At 40.5% G+C, this 20217-nt stretch overlaps 1 protein-coding gene across 3 annotated transcripts in view; it reads left to right on the plus strand.

Annotated features, from left to right (window-relative positions):
- The window catches only part of fxyd3 (FXYD domain containing ion transport regulator 3), a 29056-nt gene extending 12478 nt beyond the window's left edge, over positions 1-16578 (plus strand). The window contains exons 1-8 of one of the 3 annotated variants that reach the window (XM_062962159.1): positions 1382-1756; positions 4078-4142; positions 5105-5137; positions 6875-6898; positions 9841-9915; positions 13345-13381; positions 13588-13625; positions 14799-16578. In XM_062962159.1, coding sequence (XP_062818229.1) covers positions 1725-1756; positions 4078-4142; positions 5105-5137; positions 6875-6898; positions 9841-9915; positions 13345-13381; positions 13588-13625; positions 14799-14818 — 324 coding nt within the window. In that variant the 5' untranslated portion in view covers positions 1382-1724 and the 3' untranslated portion in view covers positions 14819-16578. Of the gene's footprint in view, positions 1-1381; positions 1757-4077; positions 4143-5104; positions 5138-6874; positions 6899-9840; positions 9916-13344; positions 13382-13587; positions 13626-14798 lie in introns of those variants that run through there. The other 2 variants (XM_062962160.1, XM_008117060.3) reach the window with 2 other exon arrangements.
- The last annotated feature ends 3639 nt before the right edge of the window (positions 16579-20217 follow it).

A 20217-nucleotide genomic window follows, 5' to 3' on the forward strand; every position in this document is an offset into this window, starting at 1 on the left:
TAGTCCCTGCATAATGTGTGTGTGTGTGTGTGTGTGTATATATAGGTAAAGGTAAAGGTATCCCTTGACGTTAAGTTCAGTCATGTCTGACTCTGGGGGTTGGTGCTCATCTCCATTTCTAAGCCCAAGAGCCAGTGTTGTCCATAGACACCTCCAAGGTCATGTGGCCGGCATGACTACATGGAGTGCCATTACCTTCCCGCCAGAGCGGTACCTATTGATCTACTCACATTGGCATGTTTTCAAGCTGCTAGGTTGGCAGAAGCTGGAGCTAACAGCGGGCACTCACTCTGCTCCCGGGATTTGAACCTGGGACCTTTCGGTCTGCAAGTTCAGCAGCTCAGTGCTTTAACACACTTCGCCATCGGGGCTCATGTATATATAATATACATACACATACACAAAACGTGGAGAATATGTGGAAAGGTAGATAGATAAGTTGGGAGCCACAGCGAAGGCACCTTCCTGGGAGCAAGGTCTAATAATAATAATAATAATAATAATAATAATAATAATAATAATAATAAATCCCTTACAATATCCAAGATGGCTCACTGCTACAGAATCTTGGGAGGTTTAGTTTGATATGGTACCATTATTGGCAGAGAAAGCTAAGCTGTAGGAGTTGAAATCCAATCATTTATCCTCCCTATAGAATCAATTTTATATGCATTTTTAGCTACAGAAAAGCTAAAATCAGGACAGTAAAAGAACAACACCCAGAAAATGGGAATTCCAGACAGGAAACAATCAGGGCCAGCTAATACCTCCCAACAAAGGATTCCCCCAGGTAGGAAGCAGCCAGGCTTTGAAGCTGCAAGGCTATTCAATGCTAATCAAGGTGACCAATTGCAACATTCACACTTGCCTCCCACAGACAAGAGTTCTTTCTCCCACCCTGGACCTTCCACAGATATATAAACCCCACTTGCCTAGCTTCGCACAGACGTCAAAACCTCACCGCCGGCCCCTCTCTGTCTCTCTCGGTCTCTCCATTCCCGGCTCCATCCGCCGCCTTCCCGCCTCACAGAGAGACACCAGGCCTGAGCTGAGGCGAGGCGGCGGCGGCGGCGGCCATTTCCCCCCTCCGTCTTCCTCCTCCTCCTCGGCCTCCTTCCCCCTCGCCCCCTCCCATTGGCTGAGCCCGTGATGCCCCTTTTGCTGAGGGGCAAAAGGAAAGGGCCTGAATGGTGGGAGTTTGGGAGATTTGCAAAAGCTTTTTTTCCTAACGAAAAAAACGACGACATAACGAAAAACGGCCTCTCGCGATTCGAAACCGCGATATCCAGACGTGTGGACAACCAATGCTTCAAAATTGCTTCAAAACAAACGAAAATAACAAATTAATAACGGTTAACGGGGAAAACGAATTATTTGAGCAAGCCTAATAAACACCATAGAAATTCACTTAATGGAGAAAAATGCCTCTTAATCTCTGATCTCTATCTCTGGCATCTAGTTTTTGGGCCTCCTAGGCATCCTGGAGGACTATAATGTTGTTACAGAATGTTCCTTTGTTCGTTCTCCTTGGAATGTTTGCCTTTGTTTCTGATTGGTTAAGGGTAATCTTGAGTGTTCTGAATGCCATGTCGGTAAGAACCAATTTTGTTCTTGGCCTTTCCTTCCCTTTGTTATCTTTCATCCTTTGTCTTTTAAACAACAGAGATGCCCCCCTCCCCCATGTATAGCTTCAATTTTTCTATCATCTGGATCATGACAGTGTGATGGTCTACCACGGTAGGGTTCTCTCCATCATGTAAGCTACCTAATGCTGTGCTTGCCAATATATACTCATTCTGTTCTTCTCAATGGTTGATATAGACACATTCCAATCGAAAGTATTTGACCAAATATTTTCCTAGCTAATTTTTTAAAAACCTGGAGATCATTCCTGTACCTTAAAAGGTTGTGAAGAGGAAATTTCAGCAAGTATACACAACCAGGTGTAAAACCTGACGTTTTTCCTGCTGTAAAACATTACAGATCCAGTTTTCGCACTTTTTTTCGTGTCAGGAGCAACCGGAGTTGCTTCTGGAGTGAGAGAATTGGCCGTCTGCAAGGACGTTGCCCAGGGGATGCCCAGATGTTTTGATGTTTTACCATCCTTGTGGGAGGCTTCTCTCATGTCCCTGCATGGAGCTGGAGCTGATAGAGGGAGCTCATCCGCGCTCTCCCCGGGTGGGATTCGAACCTGGCAGCCTTCAGGTCAGCAACCCAACCTTCAAGTCACAAGGCTTTTATCCCCTAGGCTACCAGAGGCTCCTGGTTTTCGCACTGCCATAGTAATACAAAGTTGACATGGCCTGATTTAAGGATGAAGCATGAGGATCTCGGACGAATGGAATTAATTATATATATGTTTTAAGGTTTTTATAATGTGTTTTAACAATGTTTTTAATGGATTTGTTTATATTGTTCTGTTTTTATGATTGCATTTTGGGCATTAAATTTTGCCAATTTTTGTAAGCTGCCTGAGTCCCCTCGGGTGAGAAGGGCGGGGTATAAATGTTGTAAATAAATAAAATAAATAATAGTTCCTGATCTGTTGTGTTAACATTGTATTTTTCTTATTCTGATTAATAATATATAATGCCATATGTCCGTTGCATGATTTTCCTCTGGAACATGAGGCAGGATATATTTTAAACACACACACACACTTTGCCTCCATCTTTTCACAAGCGTGCACCCAGAAAAGGGTTTCCTGCTTATCCTTGAAAGGCAGAGGATCTATTTCCTATGTAAAGAAGGGAAGCAAACAAGAGTGGTGCTTTCCAAAGAGATTGTCATATTACTCTGTTGCAACAAAACTACTAAGACTCCTTTTAAATATGTCTCCTTGACTCTGTTTTAAAAGACAAGTGAGATTTCAATTAAATAATACTGTAAAGAACTCAGGCAGGACTGAGGCTCTTTCAGGCAGGGGGGAAAACCTTTTTGATCCCACCGCTGCCACCAAATTGTGGAGATCACCGCTGCCACCAAATTGTGGAGATGTGGCAGGGAGGAATCTTTTTTTCTCTTTCTTTATTCTCTTATTCTTTCTTATTCTTATTCACATTAGATGGTAGCGTTACTTAGTTTTGAATATAGGTGACAGAGACTTGGATATTGAAGAACAAAAACAAGTTTATTTCAGGCACAGAGCTTAGTGGTTACAGTAACTTCTTTAAAGGCATTTAGATAATGGTTGCAAAGTTATTAACTGATCACTTTGGATCTAACTGGGATTGCTTTCCCTTCCTACTCAGACTCTACAAATAAACCTAAACAAGTCACCTAACTTGCTATATTTAACACCACTAGAGATCTGAGTTCCCCTGGTTTCCCTAACCTGGAACCAGTGTCTTCCCTGTGACTAAAATCACAGACTCAACTGTTTTTTAAAACATTCCCTCCTTTTTCTTCAAACGGCGGTTGGCTCCGCCCTCGTTACTATGGCAACCTGCCTCAGAATGCTGAGCTGGTTACCATCCCCCACGCACTGGTGACTAATACTTACCCTTTTAAACATAGTTAAACCTGACTTTTAAAACAAAATTAAACATGACATCTATAAATCAAAATAAAAACACACTTCTTTACAAATATTCTTGTGCATAGATTCAGTTTGGCCGATTCCCTTTGGGCAATTCAGCTTGTTCGGCTTGTTTAGCTGGTCGTAACAGTAAGGGCTCAGCCGCCACATTTTTTTCATCTGGAACGGGCCACACAGCAACCGATTATGGCTTTTTCTCTCCTATTCAGTAGACCCAGCTAGAAGAGACAGGCAAAACTGGCCTGCCACCTCGTCCTTTCCAGTGGGGTGTCTTGGTTGGAAACCTGGGACTGTTGGAAATCAAAGGAGACATTTAAATTCAGTTTACTAATTGTATCATTGGCCAGTCTAGTGGTAATATCTGTTCTGTGGAGACTGGGAGGTGTGTCTACAGGGAACTTTCATCCATTTTCCTTATTTGTCATAGTTCTGGAGTAAATGAAAGGCAGCCATTACATTCAAATGGAGCAAATATCCTAACCCTTTGTTTTTCCTTCCACTCTTCCTCACCAACAATTCTTTCCTTTTCATTGCCTCAGATCTCACACAGTACATGCCAAGATGAAGTCTACTATCACAGAGATCCTGCTTCTCCTGTTAGCTGGTAAGGCTCTTATCACTTTCACTTTTGGTCTCAGGGCCTTTTCTTGAAGCTGGTTTTCATAGTGATACCAGTAGAAACTGCTGGGAGACTTGTGATATCTTAAAGACCAGAGTTCATGGCCTCTGGAATTTCAAAGACCCCTTTTACACTGCCTTATAATCCAGTTCAAAGCAGATAATCTGGATTTTTATATGACAGTGTAGAAGAGGCAGAGCTTCAAATGTTACTTCAGATACATCTCCCAGGACACTTACCTCCACAGATCCGTAATAATATTGTCTGGAGAATTCTGAGAGCTTTGTTCTATAAAGTAACATTTTCAAATTTTACCTGTTGTCCACATCTGAGTTTATATGTCACAAGTGGTTGAGTTGTATCCTAATTCCTCTTCCTGGCCTTGAAAGTAAGAGTTGCCAATCATCAGGGCTTGGGAGCTGGCCACAAATCATGCAAAGAATAAGCAATTCATGCCATATTGGTTTTTTTTTTTAAAAAAATCATTTTTATTAAAAGAAAGAAGAAAAACAAAAATACAATTGTAAATGTGTAGTTACGCCCGTGAGTATTTTTCATTACAATAAAAGTGGGAGAACATAAATAGTAAAGAAAATAGGAAAGTAGCAAGAAAATGGTGAACAGAAAAAATATGAGAAAGAGAGAGAGAGAAAAAAAAAGTTTGTCAAATTCCGATCTCTTCCATCGAGGTTTAAAAAAGTCCATATACTTATGGAGAAATTGGTTTTTGATACTAAACCTCAGCCTTTTTCCTTGTTTCAGCAGCTCATTTAGAGACAAAGAGACGTTTAGTTATTGGTAACCTTTGCTATATCATATGCCAACTAGAGAGATAACTGTAAAGCCTAACTTATCTTTTACCTTCTCATTATATCCCTGCTCTACAAATATTAATTGTTTCACATCTGTAAGTATACTGAAAACTAACTTTTTATGTTCTTCTGTAGCTTTTCCTCTTCTGGAAGCAAACGATCCTACAGGTGAGTAGCTTGTTGCACCCTATGCCAGGTTTTGTATGTGGCAAAGAACCACCTTAAAAGCAGAGCAGATCTTACCATTGTTTAAAATCAGATTGGTCAGTGAGGCCCTACACATTTCTTTGTCTTTTTTTTCCTTTCTTTGTTGCCTTCTAAAGTATAAGGAACGTAAAATTCCAGAACTATCTAGATTAGACTACATAGCAGTGCTTCCCAACCTTTTTTTTTGGCCAGGGACCACTTTGACCAGTGATCACTCTCCAACATTAGTACCAAAAGGATTACAAATCAGTTTTTAGTCAACTTTAAATTTAGTTTGATTATTTGAGGTGCAGATTCAGAAAATTGCATTGGCCAGACCACATCATCTATAGTTTCTGATACAGAACATATGCTATCCAATAGTCACCATCTGCTTGACCACAGAAAACCATATTTAATAATCTAGAGCTGATGTGGCCTATCCAATGCAATTTTCAGAATCAGCACCCCAAATAACCCCAGGAACAGGCCTAAAAATGAAGACACCACTTCCAGGCTCCACATGGAATGGCTCCGCTCGGGGAAGGGAGGAGGAGGAGAAGCAACATTCAGGAGGCTTGCTGTTGTGACTTTCATGAGTAGACAACCTCTCCCCTCCTGACACGCCTATTGCGTTGGCTGTATAAGAGGGTTTTAGGAGACCAGTCACTCTCATTGAAACAGTGTAGTAACAGTGAGGCTGAGGATCATATTTTAGTTCTTGGGGACCACTGGTGGTCCATGGACCACAGGTTGTGAACCACTGAGCTAGAAATACTTAGGTTCTGGTTGTTACTGTGTATCTTCAAGTTCATTCTTGCTTGTGGAGACTCCATCATATGGTTTTCTTGGCACAATTTATTCAGAACATGCTTAACAATGCCTTCTAAGGATGAGAAATTGTGACTTTCCCACAGTCACCCAGTGGCTTTTTTTTTGGATGCCGAGTGTATATTTGAACCCTAGTGCTACTCTAGCATTCAAACCACACTGCCTCCCTCCTTGGGATTACTACCACCAAATAATAAATCTTGACCTTTCATTTTCTGAATATCAGATATTTGTATAAAATTGCATCTTGAGGGGTCTTTGAATAGGGCATGTAGTGCAATATTTATATGCTGAATTGTTAGTTTTTTTGTTTTTGATATTTTCAAATTTTAGTAAATCTTTTAAAATTGTACAGTAGAGTCTTGCTATCCAACGTAAACGGGCCGGCAGAACGTTGGATAAGCGAATATCTTGGATAATAAGGAGGCATTAAGGAAAAGCCTATTAAACATCAAATTAGGTTATGATTTTACAAATTAAGCACCAAATATTATGTTATACAACAAATTTGACAGAAAAAGTAGTTCAATACATAGTAATGCTATGTAGTAATTACTGTATTTACAAATTTAGCACCAAAATATCACGATGTATTGAAAACATTGACTACAAAAATGCGTTGGATAATCCAGAACATTGGCTAAGTGAGTGTTGGATAAGTGAGACTCTACTGTATTACCAAGTTAGTAATTTTCACCATTGTATTAGGAGGTGTTTTTTTTAAACCAAACAAACATGTTTTGTTTTAATCTATGCTGTGTGTGAACTGATTTCTATCACATATAAAGATAAAGATATTAAATGAATAAAATAATAATAATAATAATAATAATAATAATAATAATAATAATAATAATAATAATAATAATACTTTCTCTCTCTCTCCAGATAAAAACAGTCCATTCTACTATGGTAAGTGCAAGCCACATTCATTACAGCAATTTATTTATCTATTGTGTCCGAAGCAAATTGAGAATACAGTTATAATGTATTTTAAAAACCACAAACAAAGTTAAAAACTTGGCATTATGCTAGATTTCCTTTGACCAGAAGCTTGCCACTTAGAGTGCCTCTGGTGTTGCTATAAGAAGGTCCTCCATTGTGCATGTGGCAGGGCTCAGTCCGCACTGTAGTAAGTGGTCTGTGGTTTGCTCTTCTTCTCATTCACATGTCGTGGACTCTATTTTGTAACCCCATTTCTTAAGATTAGCTCTGTATCTCGTGGTGCCAAAGCGGTCTGTTTAGCGTCTTCTAAATTGCTCAGTCTTCTGTGTGCCCTGGAGAGAGTTTCTCTCTCTTTTTTTTCTTTTTTTTTAAATGATTTTTTTTTTATAAATACATACTATACACATACAAAATATTTACAATTCCCACCACCAACATGAGGCTTGTTTTCCTTTATATATTCATTTGTTTTTGAGACAATCTTTATATCTTTATACATTTCCATTCTATATACTATATAACATTTGTATCTTATTTCTTATGGCTTGATCTCCGGATTGATTCGTGATATAGTTCTTTACCCTTGTCCATCTTTCTTCCATTTCTCTCGTTCTATTTTCATTCGCTTTTAAAACATTTAATTTCCCATTCATAATTTCAAATTCCATTTGCTCCACCATATATTGGTACCATTTATTTACTGTCCATTTTGATTTATCTTTCCACCCTAATACCATTACTGCTTGTGCACATTCAATTATTGCATCTTTTATTTCCCTTTTATTTCCCATTTCCTCTCTTTTCCCTAATACTGCTACAGTAGAGTCTCACTTATCCAACATAAACAGGCCAGCAGAATGTTGGATAAGCAAATATGTTGGATAATAAGGAGAGATTAAGAAAAAGCCTATTAAACATCAAAATAGGTTATGATTTTACAAATTAAGCACCAAAACATCATGTTAAACAACAAATTTGACAGAAAAAGTAGTTCATTACACATTAATGCTATGTAGTAATTACTGTATTTACGAATTTAGTACCAAAATATCACAATGCATTTAAAACATTGACTACAAAAATGCGTTGGATAATCCAGAACGTTGGATAAGTGAAACTACTGTATTTCCGTTGTTATGACCCATTCATTTCCTAGTATTTGATTTGTCTCATTTTGTATAGTCTGCCAAAAATATTGTACATATTCACATTCCCACATCATGTGCATAAACCAGGAGAGATTTTCTCATCTGGTCTCAGCCACTGAGAATGTTCCGGGTTTTAACTTGCCACTTTTGGACTCTTGCTTCCTGAGGTGTTCCTTCAAGTATCTCTGTAGATCTGAGGAAGCTGTTTCTTGATTTAAGTATTTGGCATGCTGACTGATATCCGAACAGAGAATGGGGTGGAGATATCCATGCCTTAGTCCTTTCATTATTGGCTGCTACTTCCCGACAGATGTCAGGTGGTGCAATACCGGCTAAGCCAGGGGTCCCCAAGCTTTTTAAACAGAGGGCCAGTTCACGATCCTTCGGACTGTTGGCAGGCCGGACTATAGTTGGCCACTGAGCAATAATAATAATAATAATAATTAATAATAATAATAATAATAATAATAATAATAATAATAATAATAATAAAGAGGGTTGGAAGAGACCCTTTGGGCCATTGAGTCCAATCCCCTTCTGCCTTTGTGCACTGAAAGCACAAGCAAAGCATCCCTGACAGATGGCCACCCAGACTAAATGTTAATAATAATAATAACAATAATAATAATAATAATAATAATAATAATAATAATAATAATAATAATAAATGTGCCGTGCCAAAAGATCTCAGCCGGCATTTGGAAACAATAGACATTGACAAAATTACGATCTGCCAACTGCAGAAGGCCACCCTACTGGGATCTGCATGCCTCATCTAAAAATACATCACACAGTCCTAGACACTTGGGAAGTGTTCGACTTGTGATTTTGTGAAACGAAATCCAGCAGATCTATCTTGTTTGCTGTGTCATACTTATAATAAAAAAGCGGGTTGAAAGAGACCCTTAATCCAACCCGCTTCTGCCTTTGTGCACCAAAAGCACAAGCAAAGCATCCCTGACAGATGGCCACCCAGCCTCAATGTTAATAATAATAATAATAATAATAATAATAATAATAATAATAATAATAATAAAATAATAATAAAAGGGTTGTAAGAGAAGAAGAGACCCCTTGGATCATTTAGCCCAACCCCCTTCTGCCCTTGTGCCATGGGGGCTGGATAAATGGCTTCGATGGGCTGCATCCGTCCCCCGGGCCTTAGTTTGGGGACCCCTGGGCTAAGCAGTATAATTTCTCCAGTGGTGTTGGGCACAAGATTTTATTGGAGGTGTGTCATTGTCTTCCTCTAAGGCTAAGATTGTGTGACTGACTCATGGTCACCCAATGGCTTTCTCCTGGAGTCCTCCTCCTAGAATCCTCCTCTAATCTCCCAGAGTACTTCTCAAGCACTCAAACCACTCTGCCACCCTGGTTTGATGTACATAAATAGATGTGATAAATGTGTGTTTACAATAAGAGGATGTGAGCTTTCTTTGTCTGGGCAGAAGAGCCCAACTGTTCAGTGGAACAGATCTGACTCCTGATTATTTAATTGTATTCTGTGTCTCTTCCCTGCAACCACCGCTCATAGTGGAAGGTTTTTTTTTCCTGAGTTCCTTTCCACTAAAGACAAATCTGGCATCTCTACGAGCAAAAAAAATCTGTAGACAAGGAGACAGCTTTTCTCACTGCCTCCCACCCATGGCATAAGTGGATTTGGAGTGGGTGAGAGAGAGAGAGCTGGATTGATGACAGGTTTTGTAGTGAAGGCATTGAGTTGCCTACATGAGACAATCTTCTTCTTTTTCTCTCCTCTAGACTGGAAGACGCTTCGGCTTGGCGGTATGATTTTTGCTGGCATCCTCTGTTTTCTGGGGATTGCTGTCCTACTGAGTAAGTAACTCTTGAGGAAAGGAAGCAGTTCATGGGGAGCAGGGAAATTCGTACCAGTGACAGATACAGTGTGGCCTATCTCTCACTGAGGCGGACTTGTATTGAAGATGCGGTTGGGTTGCGTGACTGAACTAAAAATCCCTCCACACAATGTAACTTTGCAAAGTTATAGAACAGGGGTCCCCAAACTTTTTAAACAGGGGGCCAGTTCACGATCCTTTGGACCATTGGAGGGCCGGACTATAGTTGGCCACCGAGCAATAATAACAACAACAACAACAACAACAATAAAGAGGGTTGGAAGAGACTCCTTGGGCCATCTAGTCCAACCCCCTTCTGCCTTTGTGGACAGAAAGCACAAGCAAAGCACCCCTGAAAGATGGCCTCCCAGTCTCAATGTTGTTAATAATAATAATTAATAATAATAATAATAATGGTTGGAAGAGACCCCTTGGGCCATTGAGTCCAATCCCCTTCTGCCTTTGTGCACCGAAAGCACAAGCAAAGCACCCCTGACAGATGGCCACCCAGCCTCAATGTTAATAATAATAATAATAATAATAATAATAATAATAATAATAATAATGGTTGTAAGAGACCCTTGGGTCATTTAGACCAACTCCCTTCTGCCCTTGTGCCGTGGGGGCCGGATAAATGGCTTCGATGGGCTACATCCGGCCCTCGAGCCTTAGTTTAGGGACCTCTGTTGTATAATAATAGAATCATAGAGTTGGAAGAGACTGCATAGGCCATCTAGTCCTTTCCATGCAGGAAAAGCACAAAGTACTCCTGACATGTGGCCATCCAGCCTCTGTTTAAAAGCTTCTGAAGGAGGAGCTTCCACAACAATTTGAGGCAGTGAGTTCTACTGTTAAATAGCTCTTATGGTTAGGAAGTTCTTCCTAGTTTTGAATGGAATCGCTTTTCCTGTAATTTGAAGCCATTGTTCCAAGTCCTAATTTTCAGGGAAGCAGAAAATAATAATAATAATAATAATAATAATAATAATAATAATAATAATAATAATAATAATATCTCAGTCGGCATTTGGAAACAATAGACATGGACAAAATTACAATCTGCCAACTGCAAAAGGCCACCCTACTGGGATCTGCGCGTATCATCCGAAAATACATCACACAGTCCTAGACACTTGGGAAGTGTTCGACTTGTGGTTTTGTGATATGAAATCTAGCATATCTGTCTTGTTTGCTGTGTCATGATAAAATAATAATAATAATAAATGGGACCCTGAAGAAGGAGACAGAAGGCCTGATCCTTGCAGCCCAGGAGCAAGCCATCAGAACAAATGCAATTAAGGCCAAGATCAAAAAAGCATTTGATGACCCAAAATGCAGACTGTGCAATGAAATCCAGCATATCTATCTTGTTTGCTGTGTCATAATAAAATAATAATAATAATGCACTTTATATTCCGCTCCGAGGGACTCAGAGTGGATTACAGTTTACATGTATAAGACAAATATTCAATACCTTTTTACATAATGAACAATGATATACAATACATAGACAGAGGTAAAGAGCTTCCCCTTTCCATCTCCAGCATCTGGAGGCGATGCTTGACTCCGGCCATGGGGACGTGGTCTTGTTCCATTTTTCCATGCTGAGGAGTCTGTTATTTATAAACATTTTCTATGTCTGCATGTCTGCATAGGGCACCCTTTTACCTCCCTGCTGAGGTGGTACCTATTGATCTACTTCCATTATATGCTTTTGAACTACTAGGTAGGCAGAAGCTAGGGCTGACAGCTAGGAGCTCACCCCAACTCATGGCTTCGAACTGAAACCCGGACACCAGATTTTTCTGCAGCTAGCAGCTTTAACTGCTGTGCTGCTATGTCCCCAATAAGGCCTTGAAGCCTACTCCCTCTTCCTTATGACAGCCTTTCAGATATTTAAACATGGCGATCGTCTCCTCTCAGCCTTCTCTTCTGCAGGCTAAACATGCCCAGCTCTTTAAGCCGCTCCACATAGGGCATGTTTCCAGATCTTTGATCATTTTAGTCGCCCCCCCCCCCCTGGGCCCATGGTACCAGTTCATCTGCAGTTTACACACTGTAAATGGAAGCAAAATAACAGATATCCACTTGAAGAGAAGGCAAGAATAGAACTCTTCTATCTTACATTTTAACGTTCAGCCTCCAAGTCCCTTTTCGACTCAAGCTGGTTTTAGATACTCTACGCAGAAGGAAGTGGCATGCAACAGGGTTTGACAATCATGAAATGGCAGCAAGTAATTGAATGTATTTAATCCATCTAGTCTGCACTTAATCCTTGCCTCCCCCAGGCGTCAGAATAAATTGGCTGTTTTAAGAACCTTTTACCCCTTGGTGTAGGTTCAGAGTGTGGCATTTGCTGCTCCAATTCATGCTGCAAAATGTCTTGGAGCAGCCCCAGTCCCCGCTGCAGATGAAATGGTACTCTGCAGAGAGAGGATTCGTGTTCACATTTGAAGACACACTTTTTCCAACTGTGCTTTTCAGCCTGAGTGGTTCCCATGGTGATTTGGGAAACTGAAATGTCTGCACAATCACTGTAATAAAGCAAAAGAGGTGTGCTGCCTCACTGCGAGTTCAGGCTTAGAAGGGTCCTTATGGGGTATTGCCCATTTATCTCCTTAATTTATATCAGGGAAGGTAAACATGTGGCCTTCTAAATGCATATTAACTGCAGCGCTCATCAGTCCTGCTCAATCTAGCTAATGGTGAAAGATGATGGGAGTTGCAGTACAAAATGATCCGGAGAGCTGTATCTTCTGCTTTCCTTTTTTACCAATATTCTTCTTGACAGGGAATTGGACTGGATGACCCATGAAGTCTCTTCCAACTCTACTATTCTATGATTCTATAAGTAGGAGCCCCTGCTAGTGCAGCAGATTAAACCACTGAGCTGCTGAACTTGCTGACTGAAAGGTTGGCGGTTTGTATCCTGGGAGCAGAGTGAGCTCCTGCTATTAGCCCCAACTTTTGCAAACCTAGGAGTTTGAAAACATGCAAATGTAAGTAGATCAATAGGTACTGCTTCAGCGGGAAGGTAACGGTGCTCCATACAGTCATACCAGCCACACGACCATGGAGACATCTACGGACAATGCCGGCTCTTTGGCCTAGAAATGGAGATGAGCACCAACTCCCAACTGGACTTAATGTCAGAGGAAAACCTTTACCTTTTTTATAAGTGGAAGTGCCATATTCTAATGTGGGTGGCATCACCCTCTATTTTAGTAGATTCAGCTTTGCAGGATTGAAAGTAGGGATCCTTCTGCCCAAATTTGCTCTCAATGATCTTATGAGCATATCTTATCCTCCACTTGCAAAAGTGTTTTTAGAAATCCTGCATTTGAGAAGCCTCTGTCAGCATCATTTGTAAATATCCACGGTCCCTTTTCTGCTTTGTTTTTCCCTCCAGGTGGAAAGTGCAAATGCAAACCCAAGAGGAGAAGCAGGTATGGGGATAATTCTTTTGTAAGGGTGGGTGTGCCCAACTTGCAAGCTACTTTGGTTGACTCTAATAGTTGAAGGGTTACGGAGGGACAAAGCTATACTTGGCATGACTATGGAGAAAGCAAACTATACCTTTGGAACTGGGAAGCAGAATGTTGGTTTCAGTTGTGATATCACCAAGCATAATGTGTCCTCTTTCCTTGTCTAGTGTCCAGATCAATGTGGCACCAAGGGCTCCTAATGCAGGTAAGTCATTTTTCTGTAACTGGGGTGTAATGAAGTGTGATTTTTAATTTACAGATGCCATGTTTAATTGTGTTTTAAAAGGGTCAATATTTCAGTTACTCTGCACTCAAGAGTTGGTTGCCATGGGGAAGTGGGCGGAGCTAACTGTCATTCTGGTGGAGAAGTGCAGGTTTGAAAAAGCAGCCGTTAGTCTGTGCCCTGCTCAGGTACAGTTAAGACTGATCCTCAGTGAAGGGATCAGGGAGGCTCAAATGTTTGATTTTGAGACAGTTTAAAATAAGTTTGGTGACTTATTTTAAGTTAGTCTGTGCCCTGCTGAGGTACAATTAAGACTGATTCTCAGTTGGAGGATAAGGGAGACTCAAGTGCTTATTTGAGTCAGTTTAAAATAAGTTTGGTGACTTATTTTAAGGTAGTCTGTCTCCTGAGAAGGAACAGATAGTTTGTGGTTGTAATTCACAGGGTGACTACAGTTTAAAGCAGTAGAGAAGGAAGTGACATTTTAAGAAGTTTGAAACACCAACATAGCTTTGCAACTGTTAGTCAAAGTGCCTCTAAAAAGAAGTTATTGTAACCATTAAGCTTGTGCCTGAATAAACGTATTACTGTTCTTTCTAACATCTAAGCTTCTGTTATCTATATTACCATCTAAAGCAAGCAAGGAAAAGGAAGAAAAACCAAATTTAAGAAGTCTCCTCTCTAAGTAGCCAGTGGCTATATCATCCCATAGTGGTGGCAAGAGTTGATAATCCCCTTAACATCTGCTGGCCACATTATAAACATCTTTACCTCTGGTGGCAGCTTTTAAATAAAACATCTTTTATAACTGGTGGCAGCTTTTAAATAAAAACATCTTTAAAGTGGTGGCAGCGATAATAAAAATATAATTAATAGAAACTCCTCCACATCTCCGCAATTGGTGTCAGAGGTGGGATTAGAAAAGATTCCCACCTGCCTGACATCTTTGCATGGGGTAGGAACAGAGGGATCCTATTCATTCTGGAATAGGCTGTAAGGATTTAACACAGGGGCAGGGAACTAGCAGTCCTCAAGATGCTGGTCATATTGGGAAGCTGCAGTATGTCTCAATTGAAAAAAATGTTTCTTATCCCTTATCGTTTTATTATTGTCATTCTCATTTTACTTTCTGATGTGTTCTTTCTCATTCTGTAGGAGACGCCAGTGAGTGCTGAGTCAAGTTCACGGTTACTTTTGCTAACATACCTGCCCCATTCCTTGGCCACGGAATGTTTCTTCTCTCTTCTGGTGGCAACAGACATTCTTTCCCTGTTATTACGGGCCTTCCCATCAAGATTCTGGGCTTTTTGAAATGTAATAAAGTGTTGCTGTCTTAATGTCTTAATCTAAAATGTCTTAAATGAATTAACCTTGGCATTTGCTGGGAGGGTTTTTGATCCAAAATCTTTCCTCTGCCTGGGACCCAACAAGTAGACATTTCTCTTGGAGTGACACACACATCTAAATATTATATCTAGAACATAACTCCACTGCCAATAGGATCTGGTTTTAATTGTCTGGGAAGGAACATAAGGCAGGGATCTTGTAATGGAGAAATCTATATATTGTGCATTCTGCAACTCCCAAAATACTTTAGGAAAAGTCATAACAGTCTCACTATTGTTTTTTGTTATTGTTTCAAACAGACATAGATGCATAAGTGGGCCATTTAATTTACGTGGGATGTAATGCTTGTGGTTAAATATCCAATTATTTTCTTAGAATGTTTTTTCCATGTCAGGAGCGACCTGAGAAACTGCAAGTCACTTCTGGTGTGTGAGAATTGGCTGTCTGCAAGGATGTTGCCCAGGGGATACCCAGATGTTTTACCATCCTGTGGGAAGCTTCTCTCATGTGCCCGCATGGGAAGCTGGAGCTGACAGAGTGGAGCTCACTCCGCTCCTCAGATTCAAGCAATACTGCTGGCACAAGGGTTTAACCATATTACTTACTACTTTTGAACATGGGTGGAAAAATTTCAGAAGTTGGAATCCAAAAGATAACAACCTGAAGCTCTTTTATGAAGCTGCTAAACCATCTTCAGATCATAGTTATAAATAAATCAAGTTTTAGATAAAGAGTCTAGATCAGGCATGGGCAAACTTCAGCTCTCCAGGTGTTTTGGACTTCAACTCCCACAATTCCTAATAGCCTACCGGCCCTGGAGGACCAAAGTTTGCCCATGCCTGGTCTAAAAGCAGAAATTATTCAAGAACTCTGTACTTTTCAGCTTCTCAGATTGCAATTCACAGCCCAGCATTGTAAATCCTTTGACCGAAGTGGACAAAGAAGGCAAATCTACCCTACAAAACACGAGGGAAGAAAACATTTGCATTATTTAAGATTTCTGGCAGCCTTCTCAATCTGGTGTCCTCTAGATTTTAGATCACAACACCCATCATTTTATACCATTGTCAATCCTATCTGGGACTGACTGGGAGAGAAATTGGGTCCAGCACCAAGTGGTATATACCAGAGTGGGGATGCATAATACTATGTAATAAGTTTTTTTTTAAGTCAAAGCCCTATGCATTTCGAATAGATTACCTAGACCAGGCATGGGTAAACTTTGGCCCTCCATGTGTTTTGGACATCAATTCTCGCAATTCCTGACAGCCTACTGGCTGTTTGGAATTGTGGGAGTTGAAGTCCAAAACATCTGGAGGGCCGCAGTTTGCCTATGCCTGACTTAGTATCTCCATTTGGACACCAAATTGATGTGTGCATCCCGACCGATTACTTTCAATTTGGAAGATCTTGAACCATTTTATGCAACTGCATTTCTGCTTATAACTGGCGTGTTATAAAGCTCTGCTTGTTGTAATATCGTGTGCTTTTATTGCTTATTTTTGTGTGAACCACTCTGTTAGGACACTGTCCTAAAAGGCAGGGAATAGATATCCAAAATAAAACTGATGAAACGTTTTGTACTGAACTGACTGTCCTGTCAATTGCTGTCTGCGTCTGTATCCAAGGTTGTGTGGCTAGAACTGAGACCTTGGCTCATTGAAGGCACAGATTGAAATGTTTGAAGTTTCTGTTGGAGGTTTGTGCTGTTTTCTCTCTGCTTGACAGTTCTAAGGGATCTTGCACAAGTCCTCAAGTGTTGCCGTTAAGCGCCTTGGTGTGTTTTTGTTGATGGCTTTTCTCTGTACACACAGGTCATGATGCCTTGGCTGGTGAACAGCACAGCTGTGAAGTTGCCAAATGTGTAAGGCAGATATTACTTTGGTTTTGTTCAAGTGATTAGGGAGGGAAACATTGAAACCCTTCTGGAACATGAATAAGAACAAATGTACATATTTGGAGGCTGGGAGATGATCCTTTTGTTTTAATTCTGACTTAAAACTTCTTTTTCTTTTTAAAATAAATCCCTTCCTTCATTCTTTAGACCAGGGGTCCCCAAACTACGGCCCGGGGGCCGGATGCGGCCCTCCAAGGTCATTTACCTGGCCCCCGCCCTCCATTTTATAATATATTTTTATATCAGTTTTAATTTTATATATATATATATATATATATATATATATATATATATATATAAAAATATTGATAAAAATATTATAATGTTATACAATATAATACTAATAATAATACCATATAATATTAAATTATATGTTATATATTACATATAATATTACAATACAGTGGTATAGTTCAATATATAGTAATATATAATGCTAATATTGTGCTATGCTAATAATATAATATATTGTATGTACATATAGCTGCTCTGAGTCCCCTTCAGGGTGAGAAGGGTGGGATATAAATGTAATAAATAAATGTAGTAAATGAATAAATAAATAAATAATTTTAGACTTAGGCTTGCCCAAAGTCTGAAATGACTTGAAGGCACACAACAACAACAATCCTAATTCACTTGACTATCTCATTGGCCAGAAGCAGGCCCACACTTTCCATTGAAATCCTGATAGGTTTATGCTGGTTACAATTGTTTTCATTTTAAAATATTGTAATGTTCTTTCATTGTTGTTGTTGTTGTTGTTTTGCACTACAGATAAGACATGTGCAGTGTGCATAGGAATTTGTTCATTTTTTCCCCTCCAAATGATAATTCGGCCCCTCCACAGTCTGAAGGATTGTGGACCGGCCCTCTGCTTTAAAAGTTTGAGGACCCCTGCTTTAGACTGTTTGAACAGTAATCCATTGTTGTTGTGCAGTGTTATTGATAAAGAAAAAAATCGCATCTAACTTGAGAAGCTGAAAAGAAAGTGTACAGATATATACATTCCACAAATATATAAACCCCACTTGCCTAGTTTCCCACAAACCCCACAACCTCTGAGGATTTTTTTTTTCGTGTCAGGAGCAACTGGAGTTGCTTCTGGAGTGAGAGAATTGGCCGTCTGCAAGGACATTGCCCAGGGGACACCCAGATTTTTTTGATGTTTTACCATCCTTGTGGGAGGCTTCTCTCATGTCCCCGCATGGAGCTGGAGCTGAAAGAGGGAGCTCATCTGCGCTCTCCCTGGATGGGATTCGAACCTGGCAGCTTTCAGGTCAGCAACCCAACCTTCAAGTCACAAGGCTTTTATCCCCTAGGCCACTGGAGGCTGGCCACATGACCTTAGAGGTGTCTATGGACAACGCCGGCTCTTTGGCTTAGAAATGGAGATGAGCACCAACTCTCAGAGTCGGACACGACTAGACTTAATGTCAGGTGAAAACATATACGTGTGTGTGTGTGTGTGTGTGTGTGTGTGTGTATAGATCTCATAAGCTCTGAGGATGCCTGCCATAGATGTGGGTGAAACGTCAGGAGAGAATGCTTCTGGAACATGGCCATACAACCCAGAAAACTCATAGCAACCCAGTGACTCAGGCCATGAAAGCCTTCGACAACACAAAGTGTACAGTTCTGATACTGCTTCAATTATTTGTTTGACCTCTTTCCCCATTCCCAGCCTTTTCAATCCTAGATCTAATAAGCCTGCTTTGGCCACAGTCCTAGATTCACTTCCAGGTAAGTGCATTGGCATTAACATGGTTCAAATTGGCCTATTACATAGACGGAAACCCAGTTGCCCTTCTCATCAGACCCTAATCTAATATGGTCAGTGGTTGGGCATGATGCACATTAGAAGCTCAACAATGTCTGCCGAACCATAGGGTTCTTCACCACTTCCTTATATAGATCTCCAAAATCTGGAGGAAATATTTGATCCAAATCGGTCTGTGGCTTCCATTGGTGGTGAGAAGGAAGTGACAGATTGTCCTCATTTTTGTGATAGACTCTTTATGCAACTTAGGCCCTTTCTGTGCCAATCCTTGGAATTCGACACAAACATCCTAATCCATTCACCAAGATGTAGATGTAGAAGAGGTACTGGGTAGCATGTTCTTACCAGGGCCAGTCTGGGATAGTTGACACTTGACGGTGCAGAACATAAGAGCATGCTTCTCCCATTCCATGCATATCTGTCAACTAAATTTACATTCTTTTCTTTAATGTTGGTGATAGCACACTTTCCCATATCTGAAAGCAAGAGAGTACAGGGCAGGCTGGCAATTATGTACTCTTTTCCAGTACCTTACTGCTGGTTCCCCATGTGATGCCTGAAGCAACCTCTTCACTTAATGGTAGGTCCACCATGAAATGAATATTGTTCTTAGCAATAATACACATGGACCACATTTATGACAGTGGGATCAAATGCAAAATATATGGGGAAGTAGCAATGGGTTAAAAATCCTTGTGCTGGCAGGACTGCTGACTTGAAGGTTGGGTTGCTGATGTGAAGGTTGCCAGTTCAAATCCAGGGAGAGTGCGGATGAGCTTCCTCTGTCAGCTCTAGCTCCCCATGCGGGAGTATGAGAGAAACCTCCCACAAGGATAATAGAATCATAGAGTTGGAAAAGACCTGCTGATGTTGTCCCAAAGTTGCAAATGAACAATATACATCTTTCATCCTGGAATATCCTGGCTCCATCTCAGTTTCCTGGACCAGAGGTTGATTCTTCTTGATTAGTGTCAGCCTTGTGTTGACTTCCTTCTTAACAGTTGTAAACATTTCCTTAACTTAGAATCATAGAATAATAGAGTTGGAAGAGACCTCACGGGCCATCCAGTCCAACCCCCTGCCAAGAAGCAGGAAATCGCATTCAAAGCACCCCCAACAGATGGCCATCCAGCCTCTGCTTAAAAGCCTTCAAAGAAGAAGCCTCCACCACACTCCGGGGCAGAGTTCCACTGCCGAACAGCTCTCACAGTGAGGAAGTTTTTCCTGATGTTCAGGATGGTAAAACATCAAACATCCGGGCACCACCTGGACAACGTTCTTGCAGATGGCCAATTCTCTCACAGCAAAGCGACTTGCAGTTTCTCAAGTCGCTCTTGACATGCACAAAAATACAACACAATGCTGAACCTACTCTGGGAGTGACCTTCCTTGCTTTCAACTTTTCAAGGAGCTTAAACATACAGTGAAATGGAAGTGCTGTTGGTCCAGGCTACATTCTGTAGCTCCAGATACTGTTTTGATTTGTCTTCTGGTGTGATACATCCATGCTGTTATAAGTCATAGCAGTGGAATAATTAATGTCACTCCTGAGC

This window comes from Anolis carolinensis, unplaced genomic scaffold (genome assembly GCF_035594765.1).
Source record: "Anolis carolinensis isolate JA03-04 unplaced genomic scaffold, rAnoCar3.1.pri scaffold_10, whole genome shotgun sequence".
Classification (NCBI taxonomy): Eukaryota; Metazoa; Chordata; class Lepidosauria; order Squamata; family Dactyloidae; genus Anolis; species Anolis carolinensis.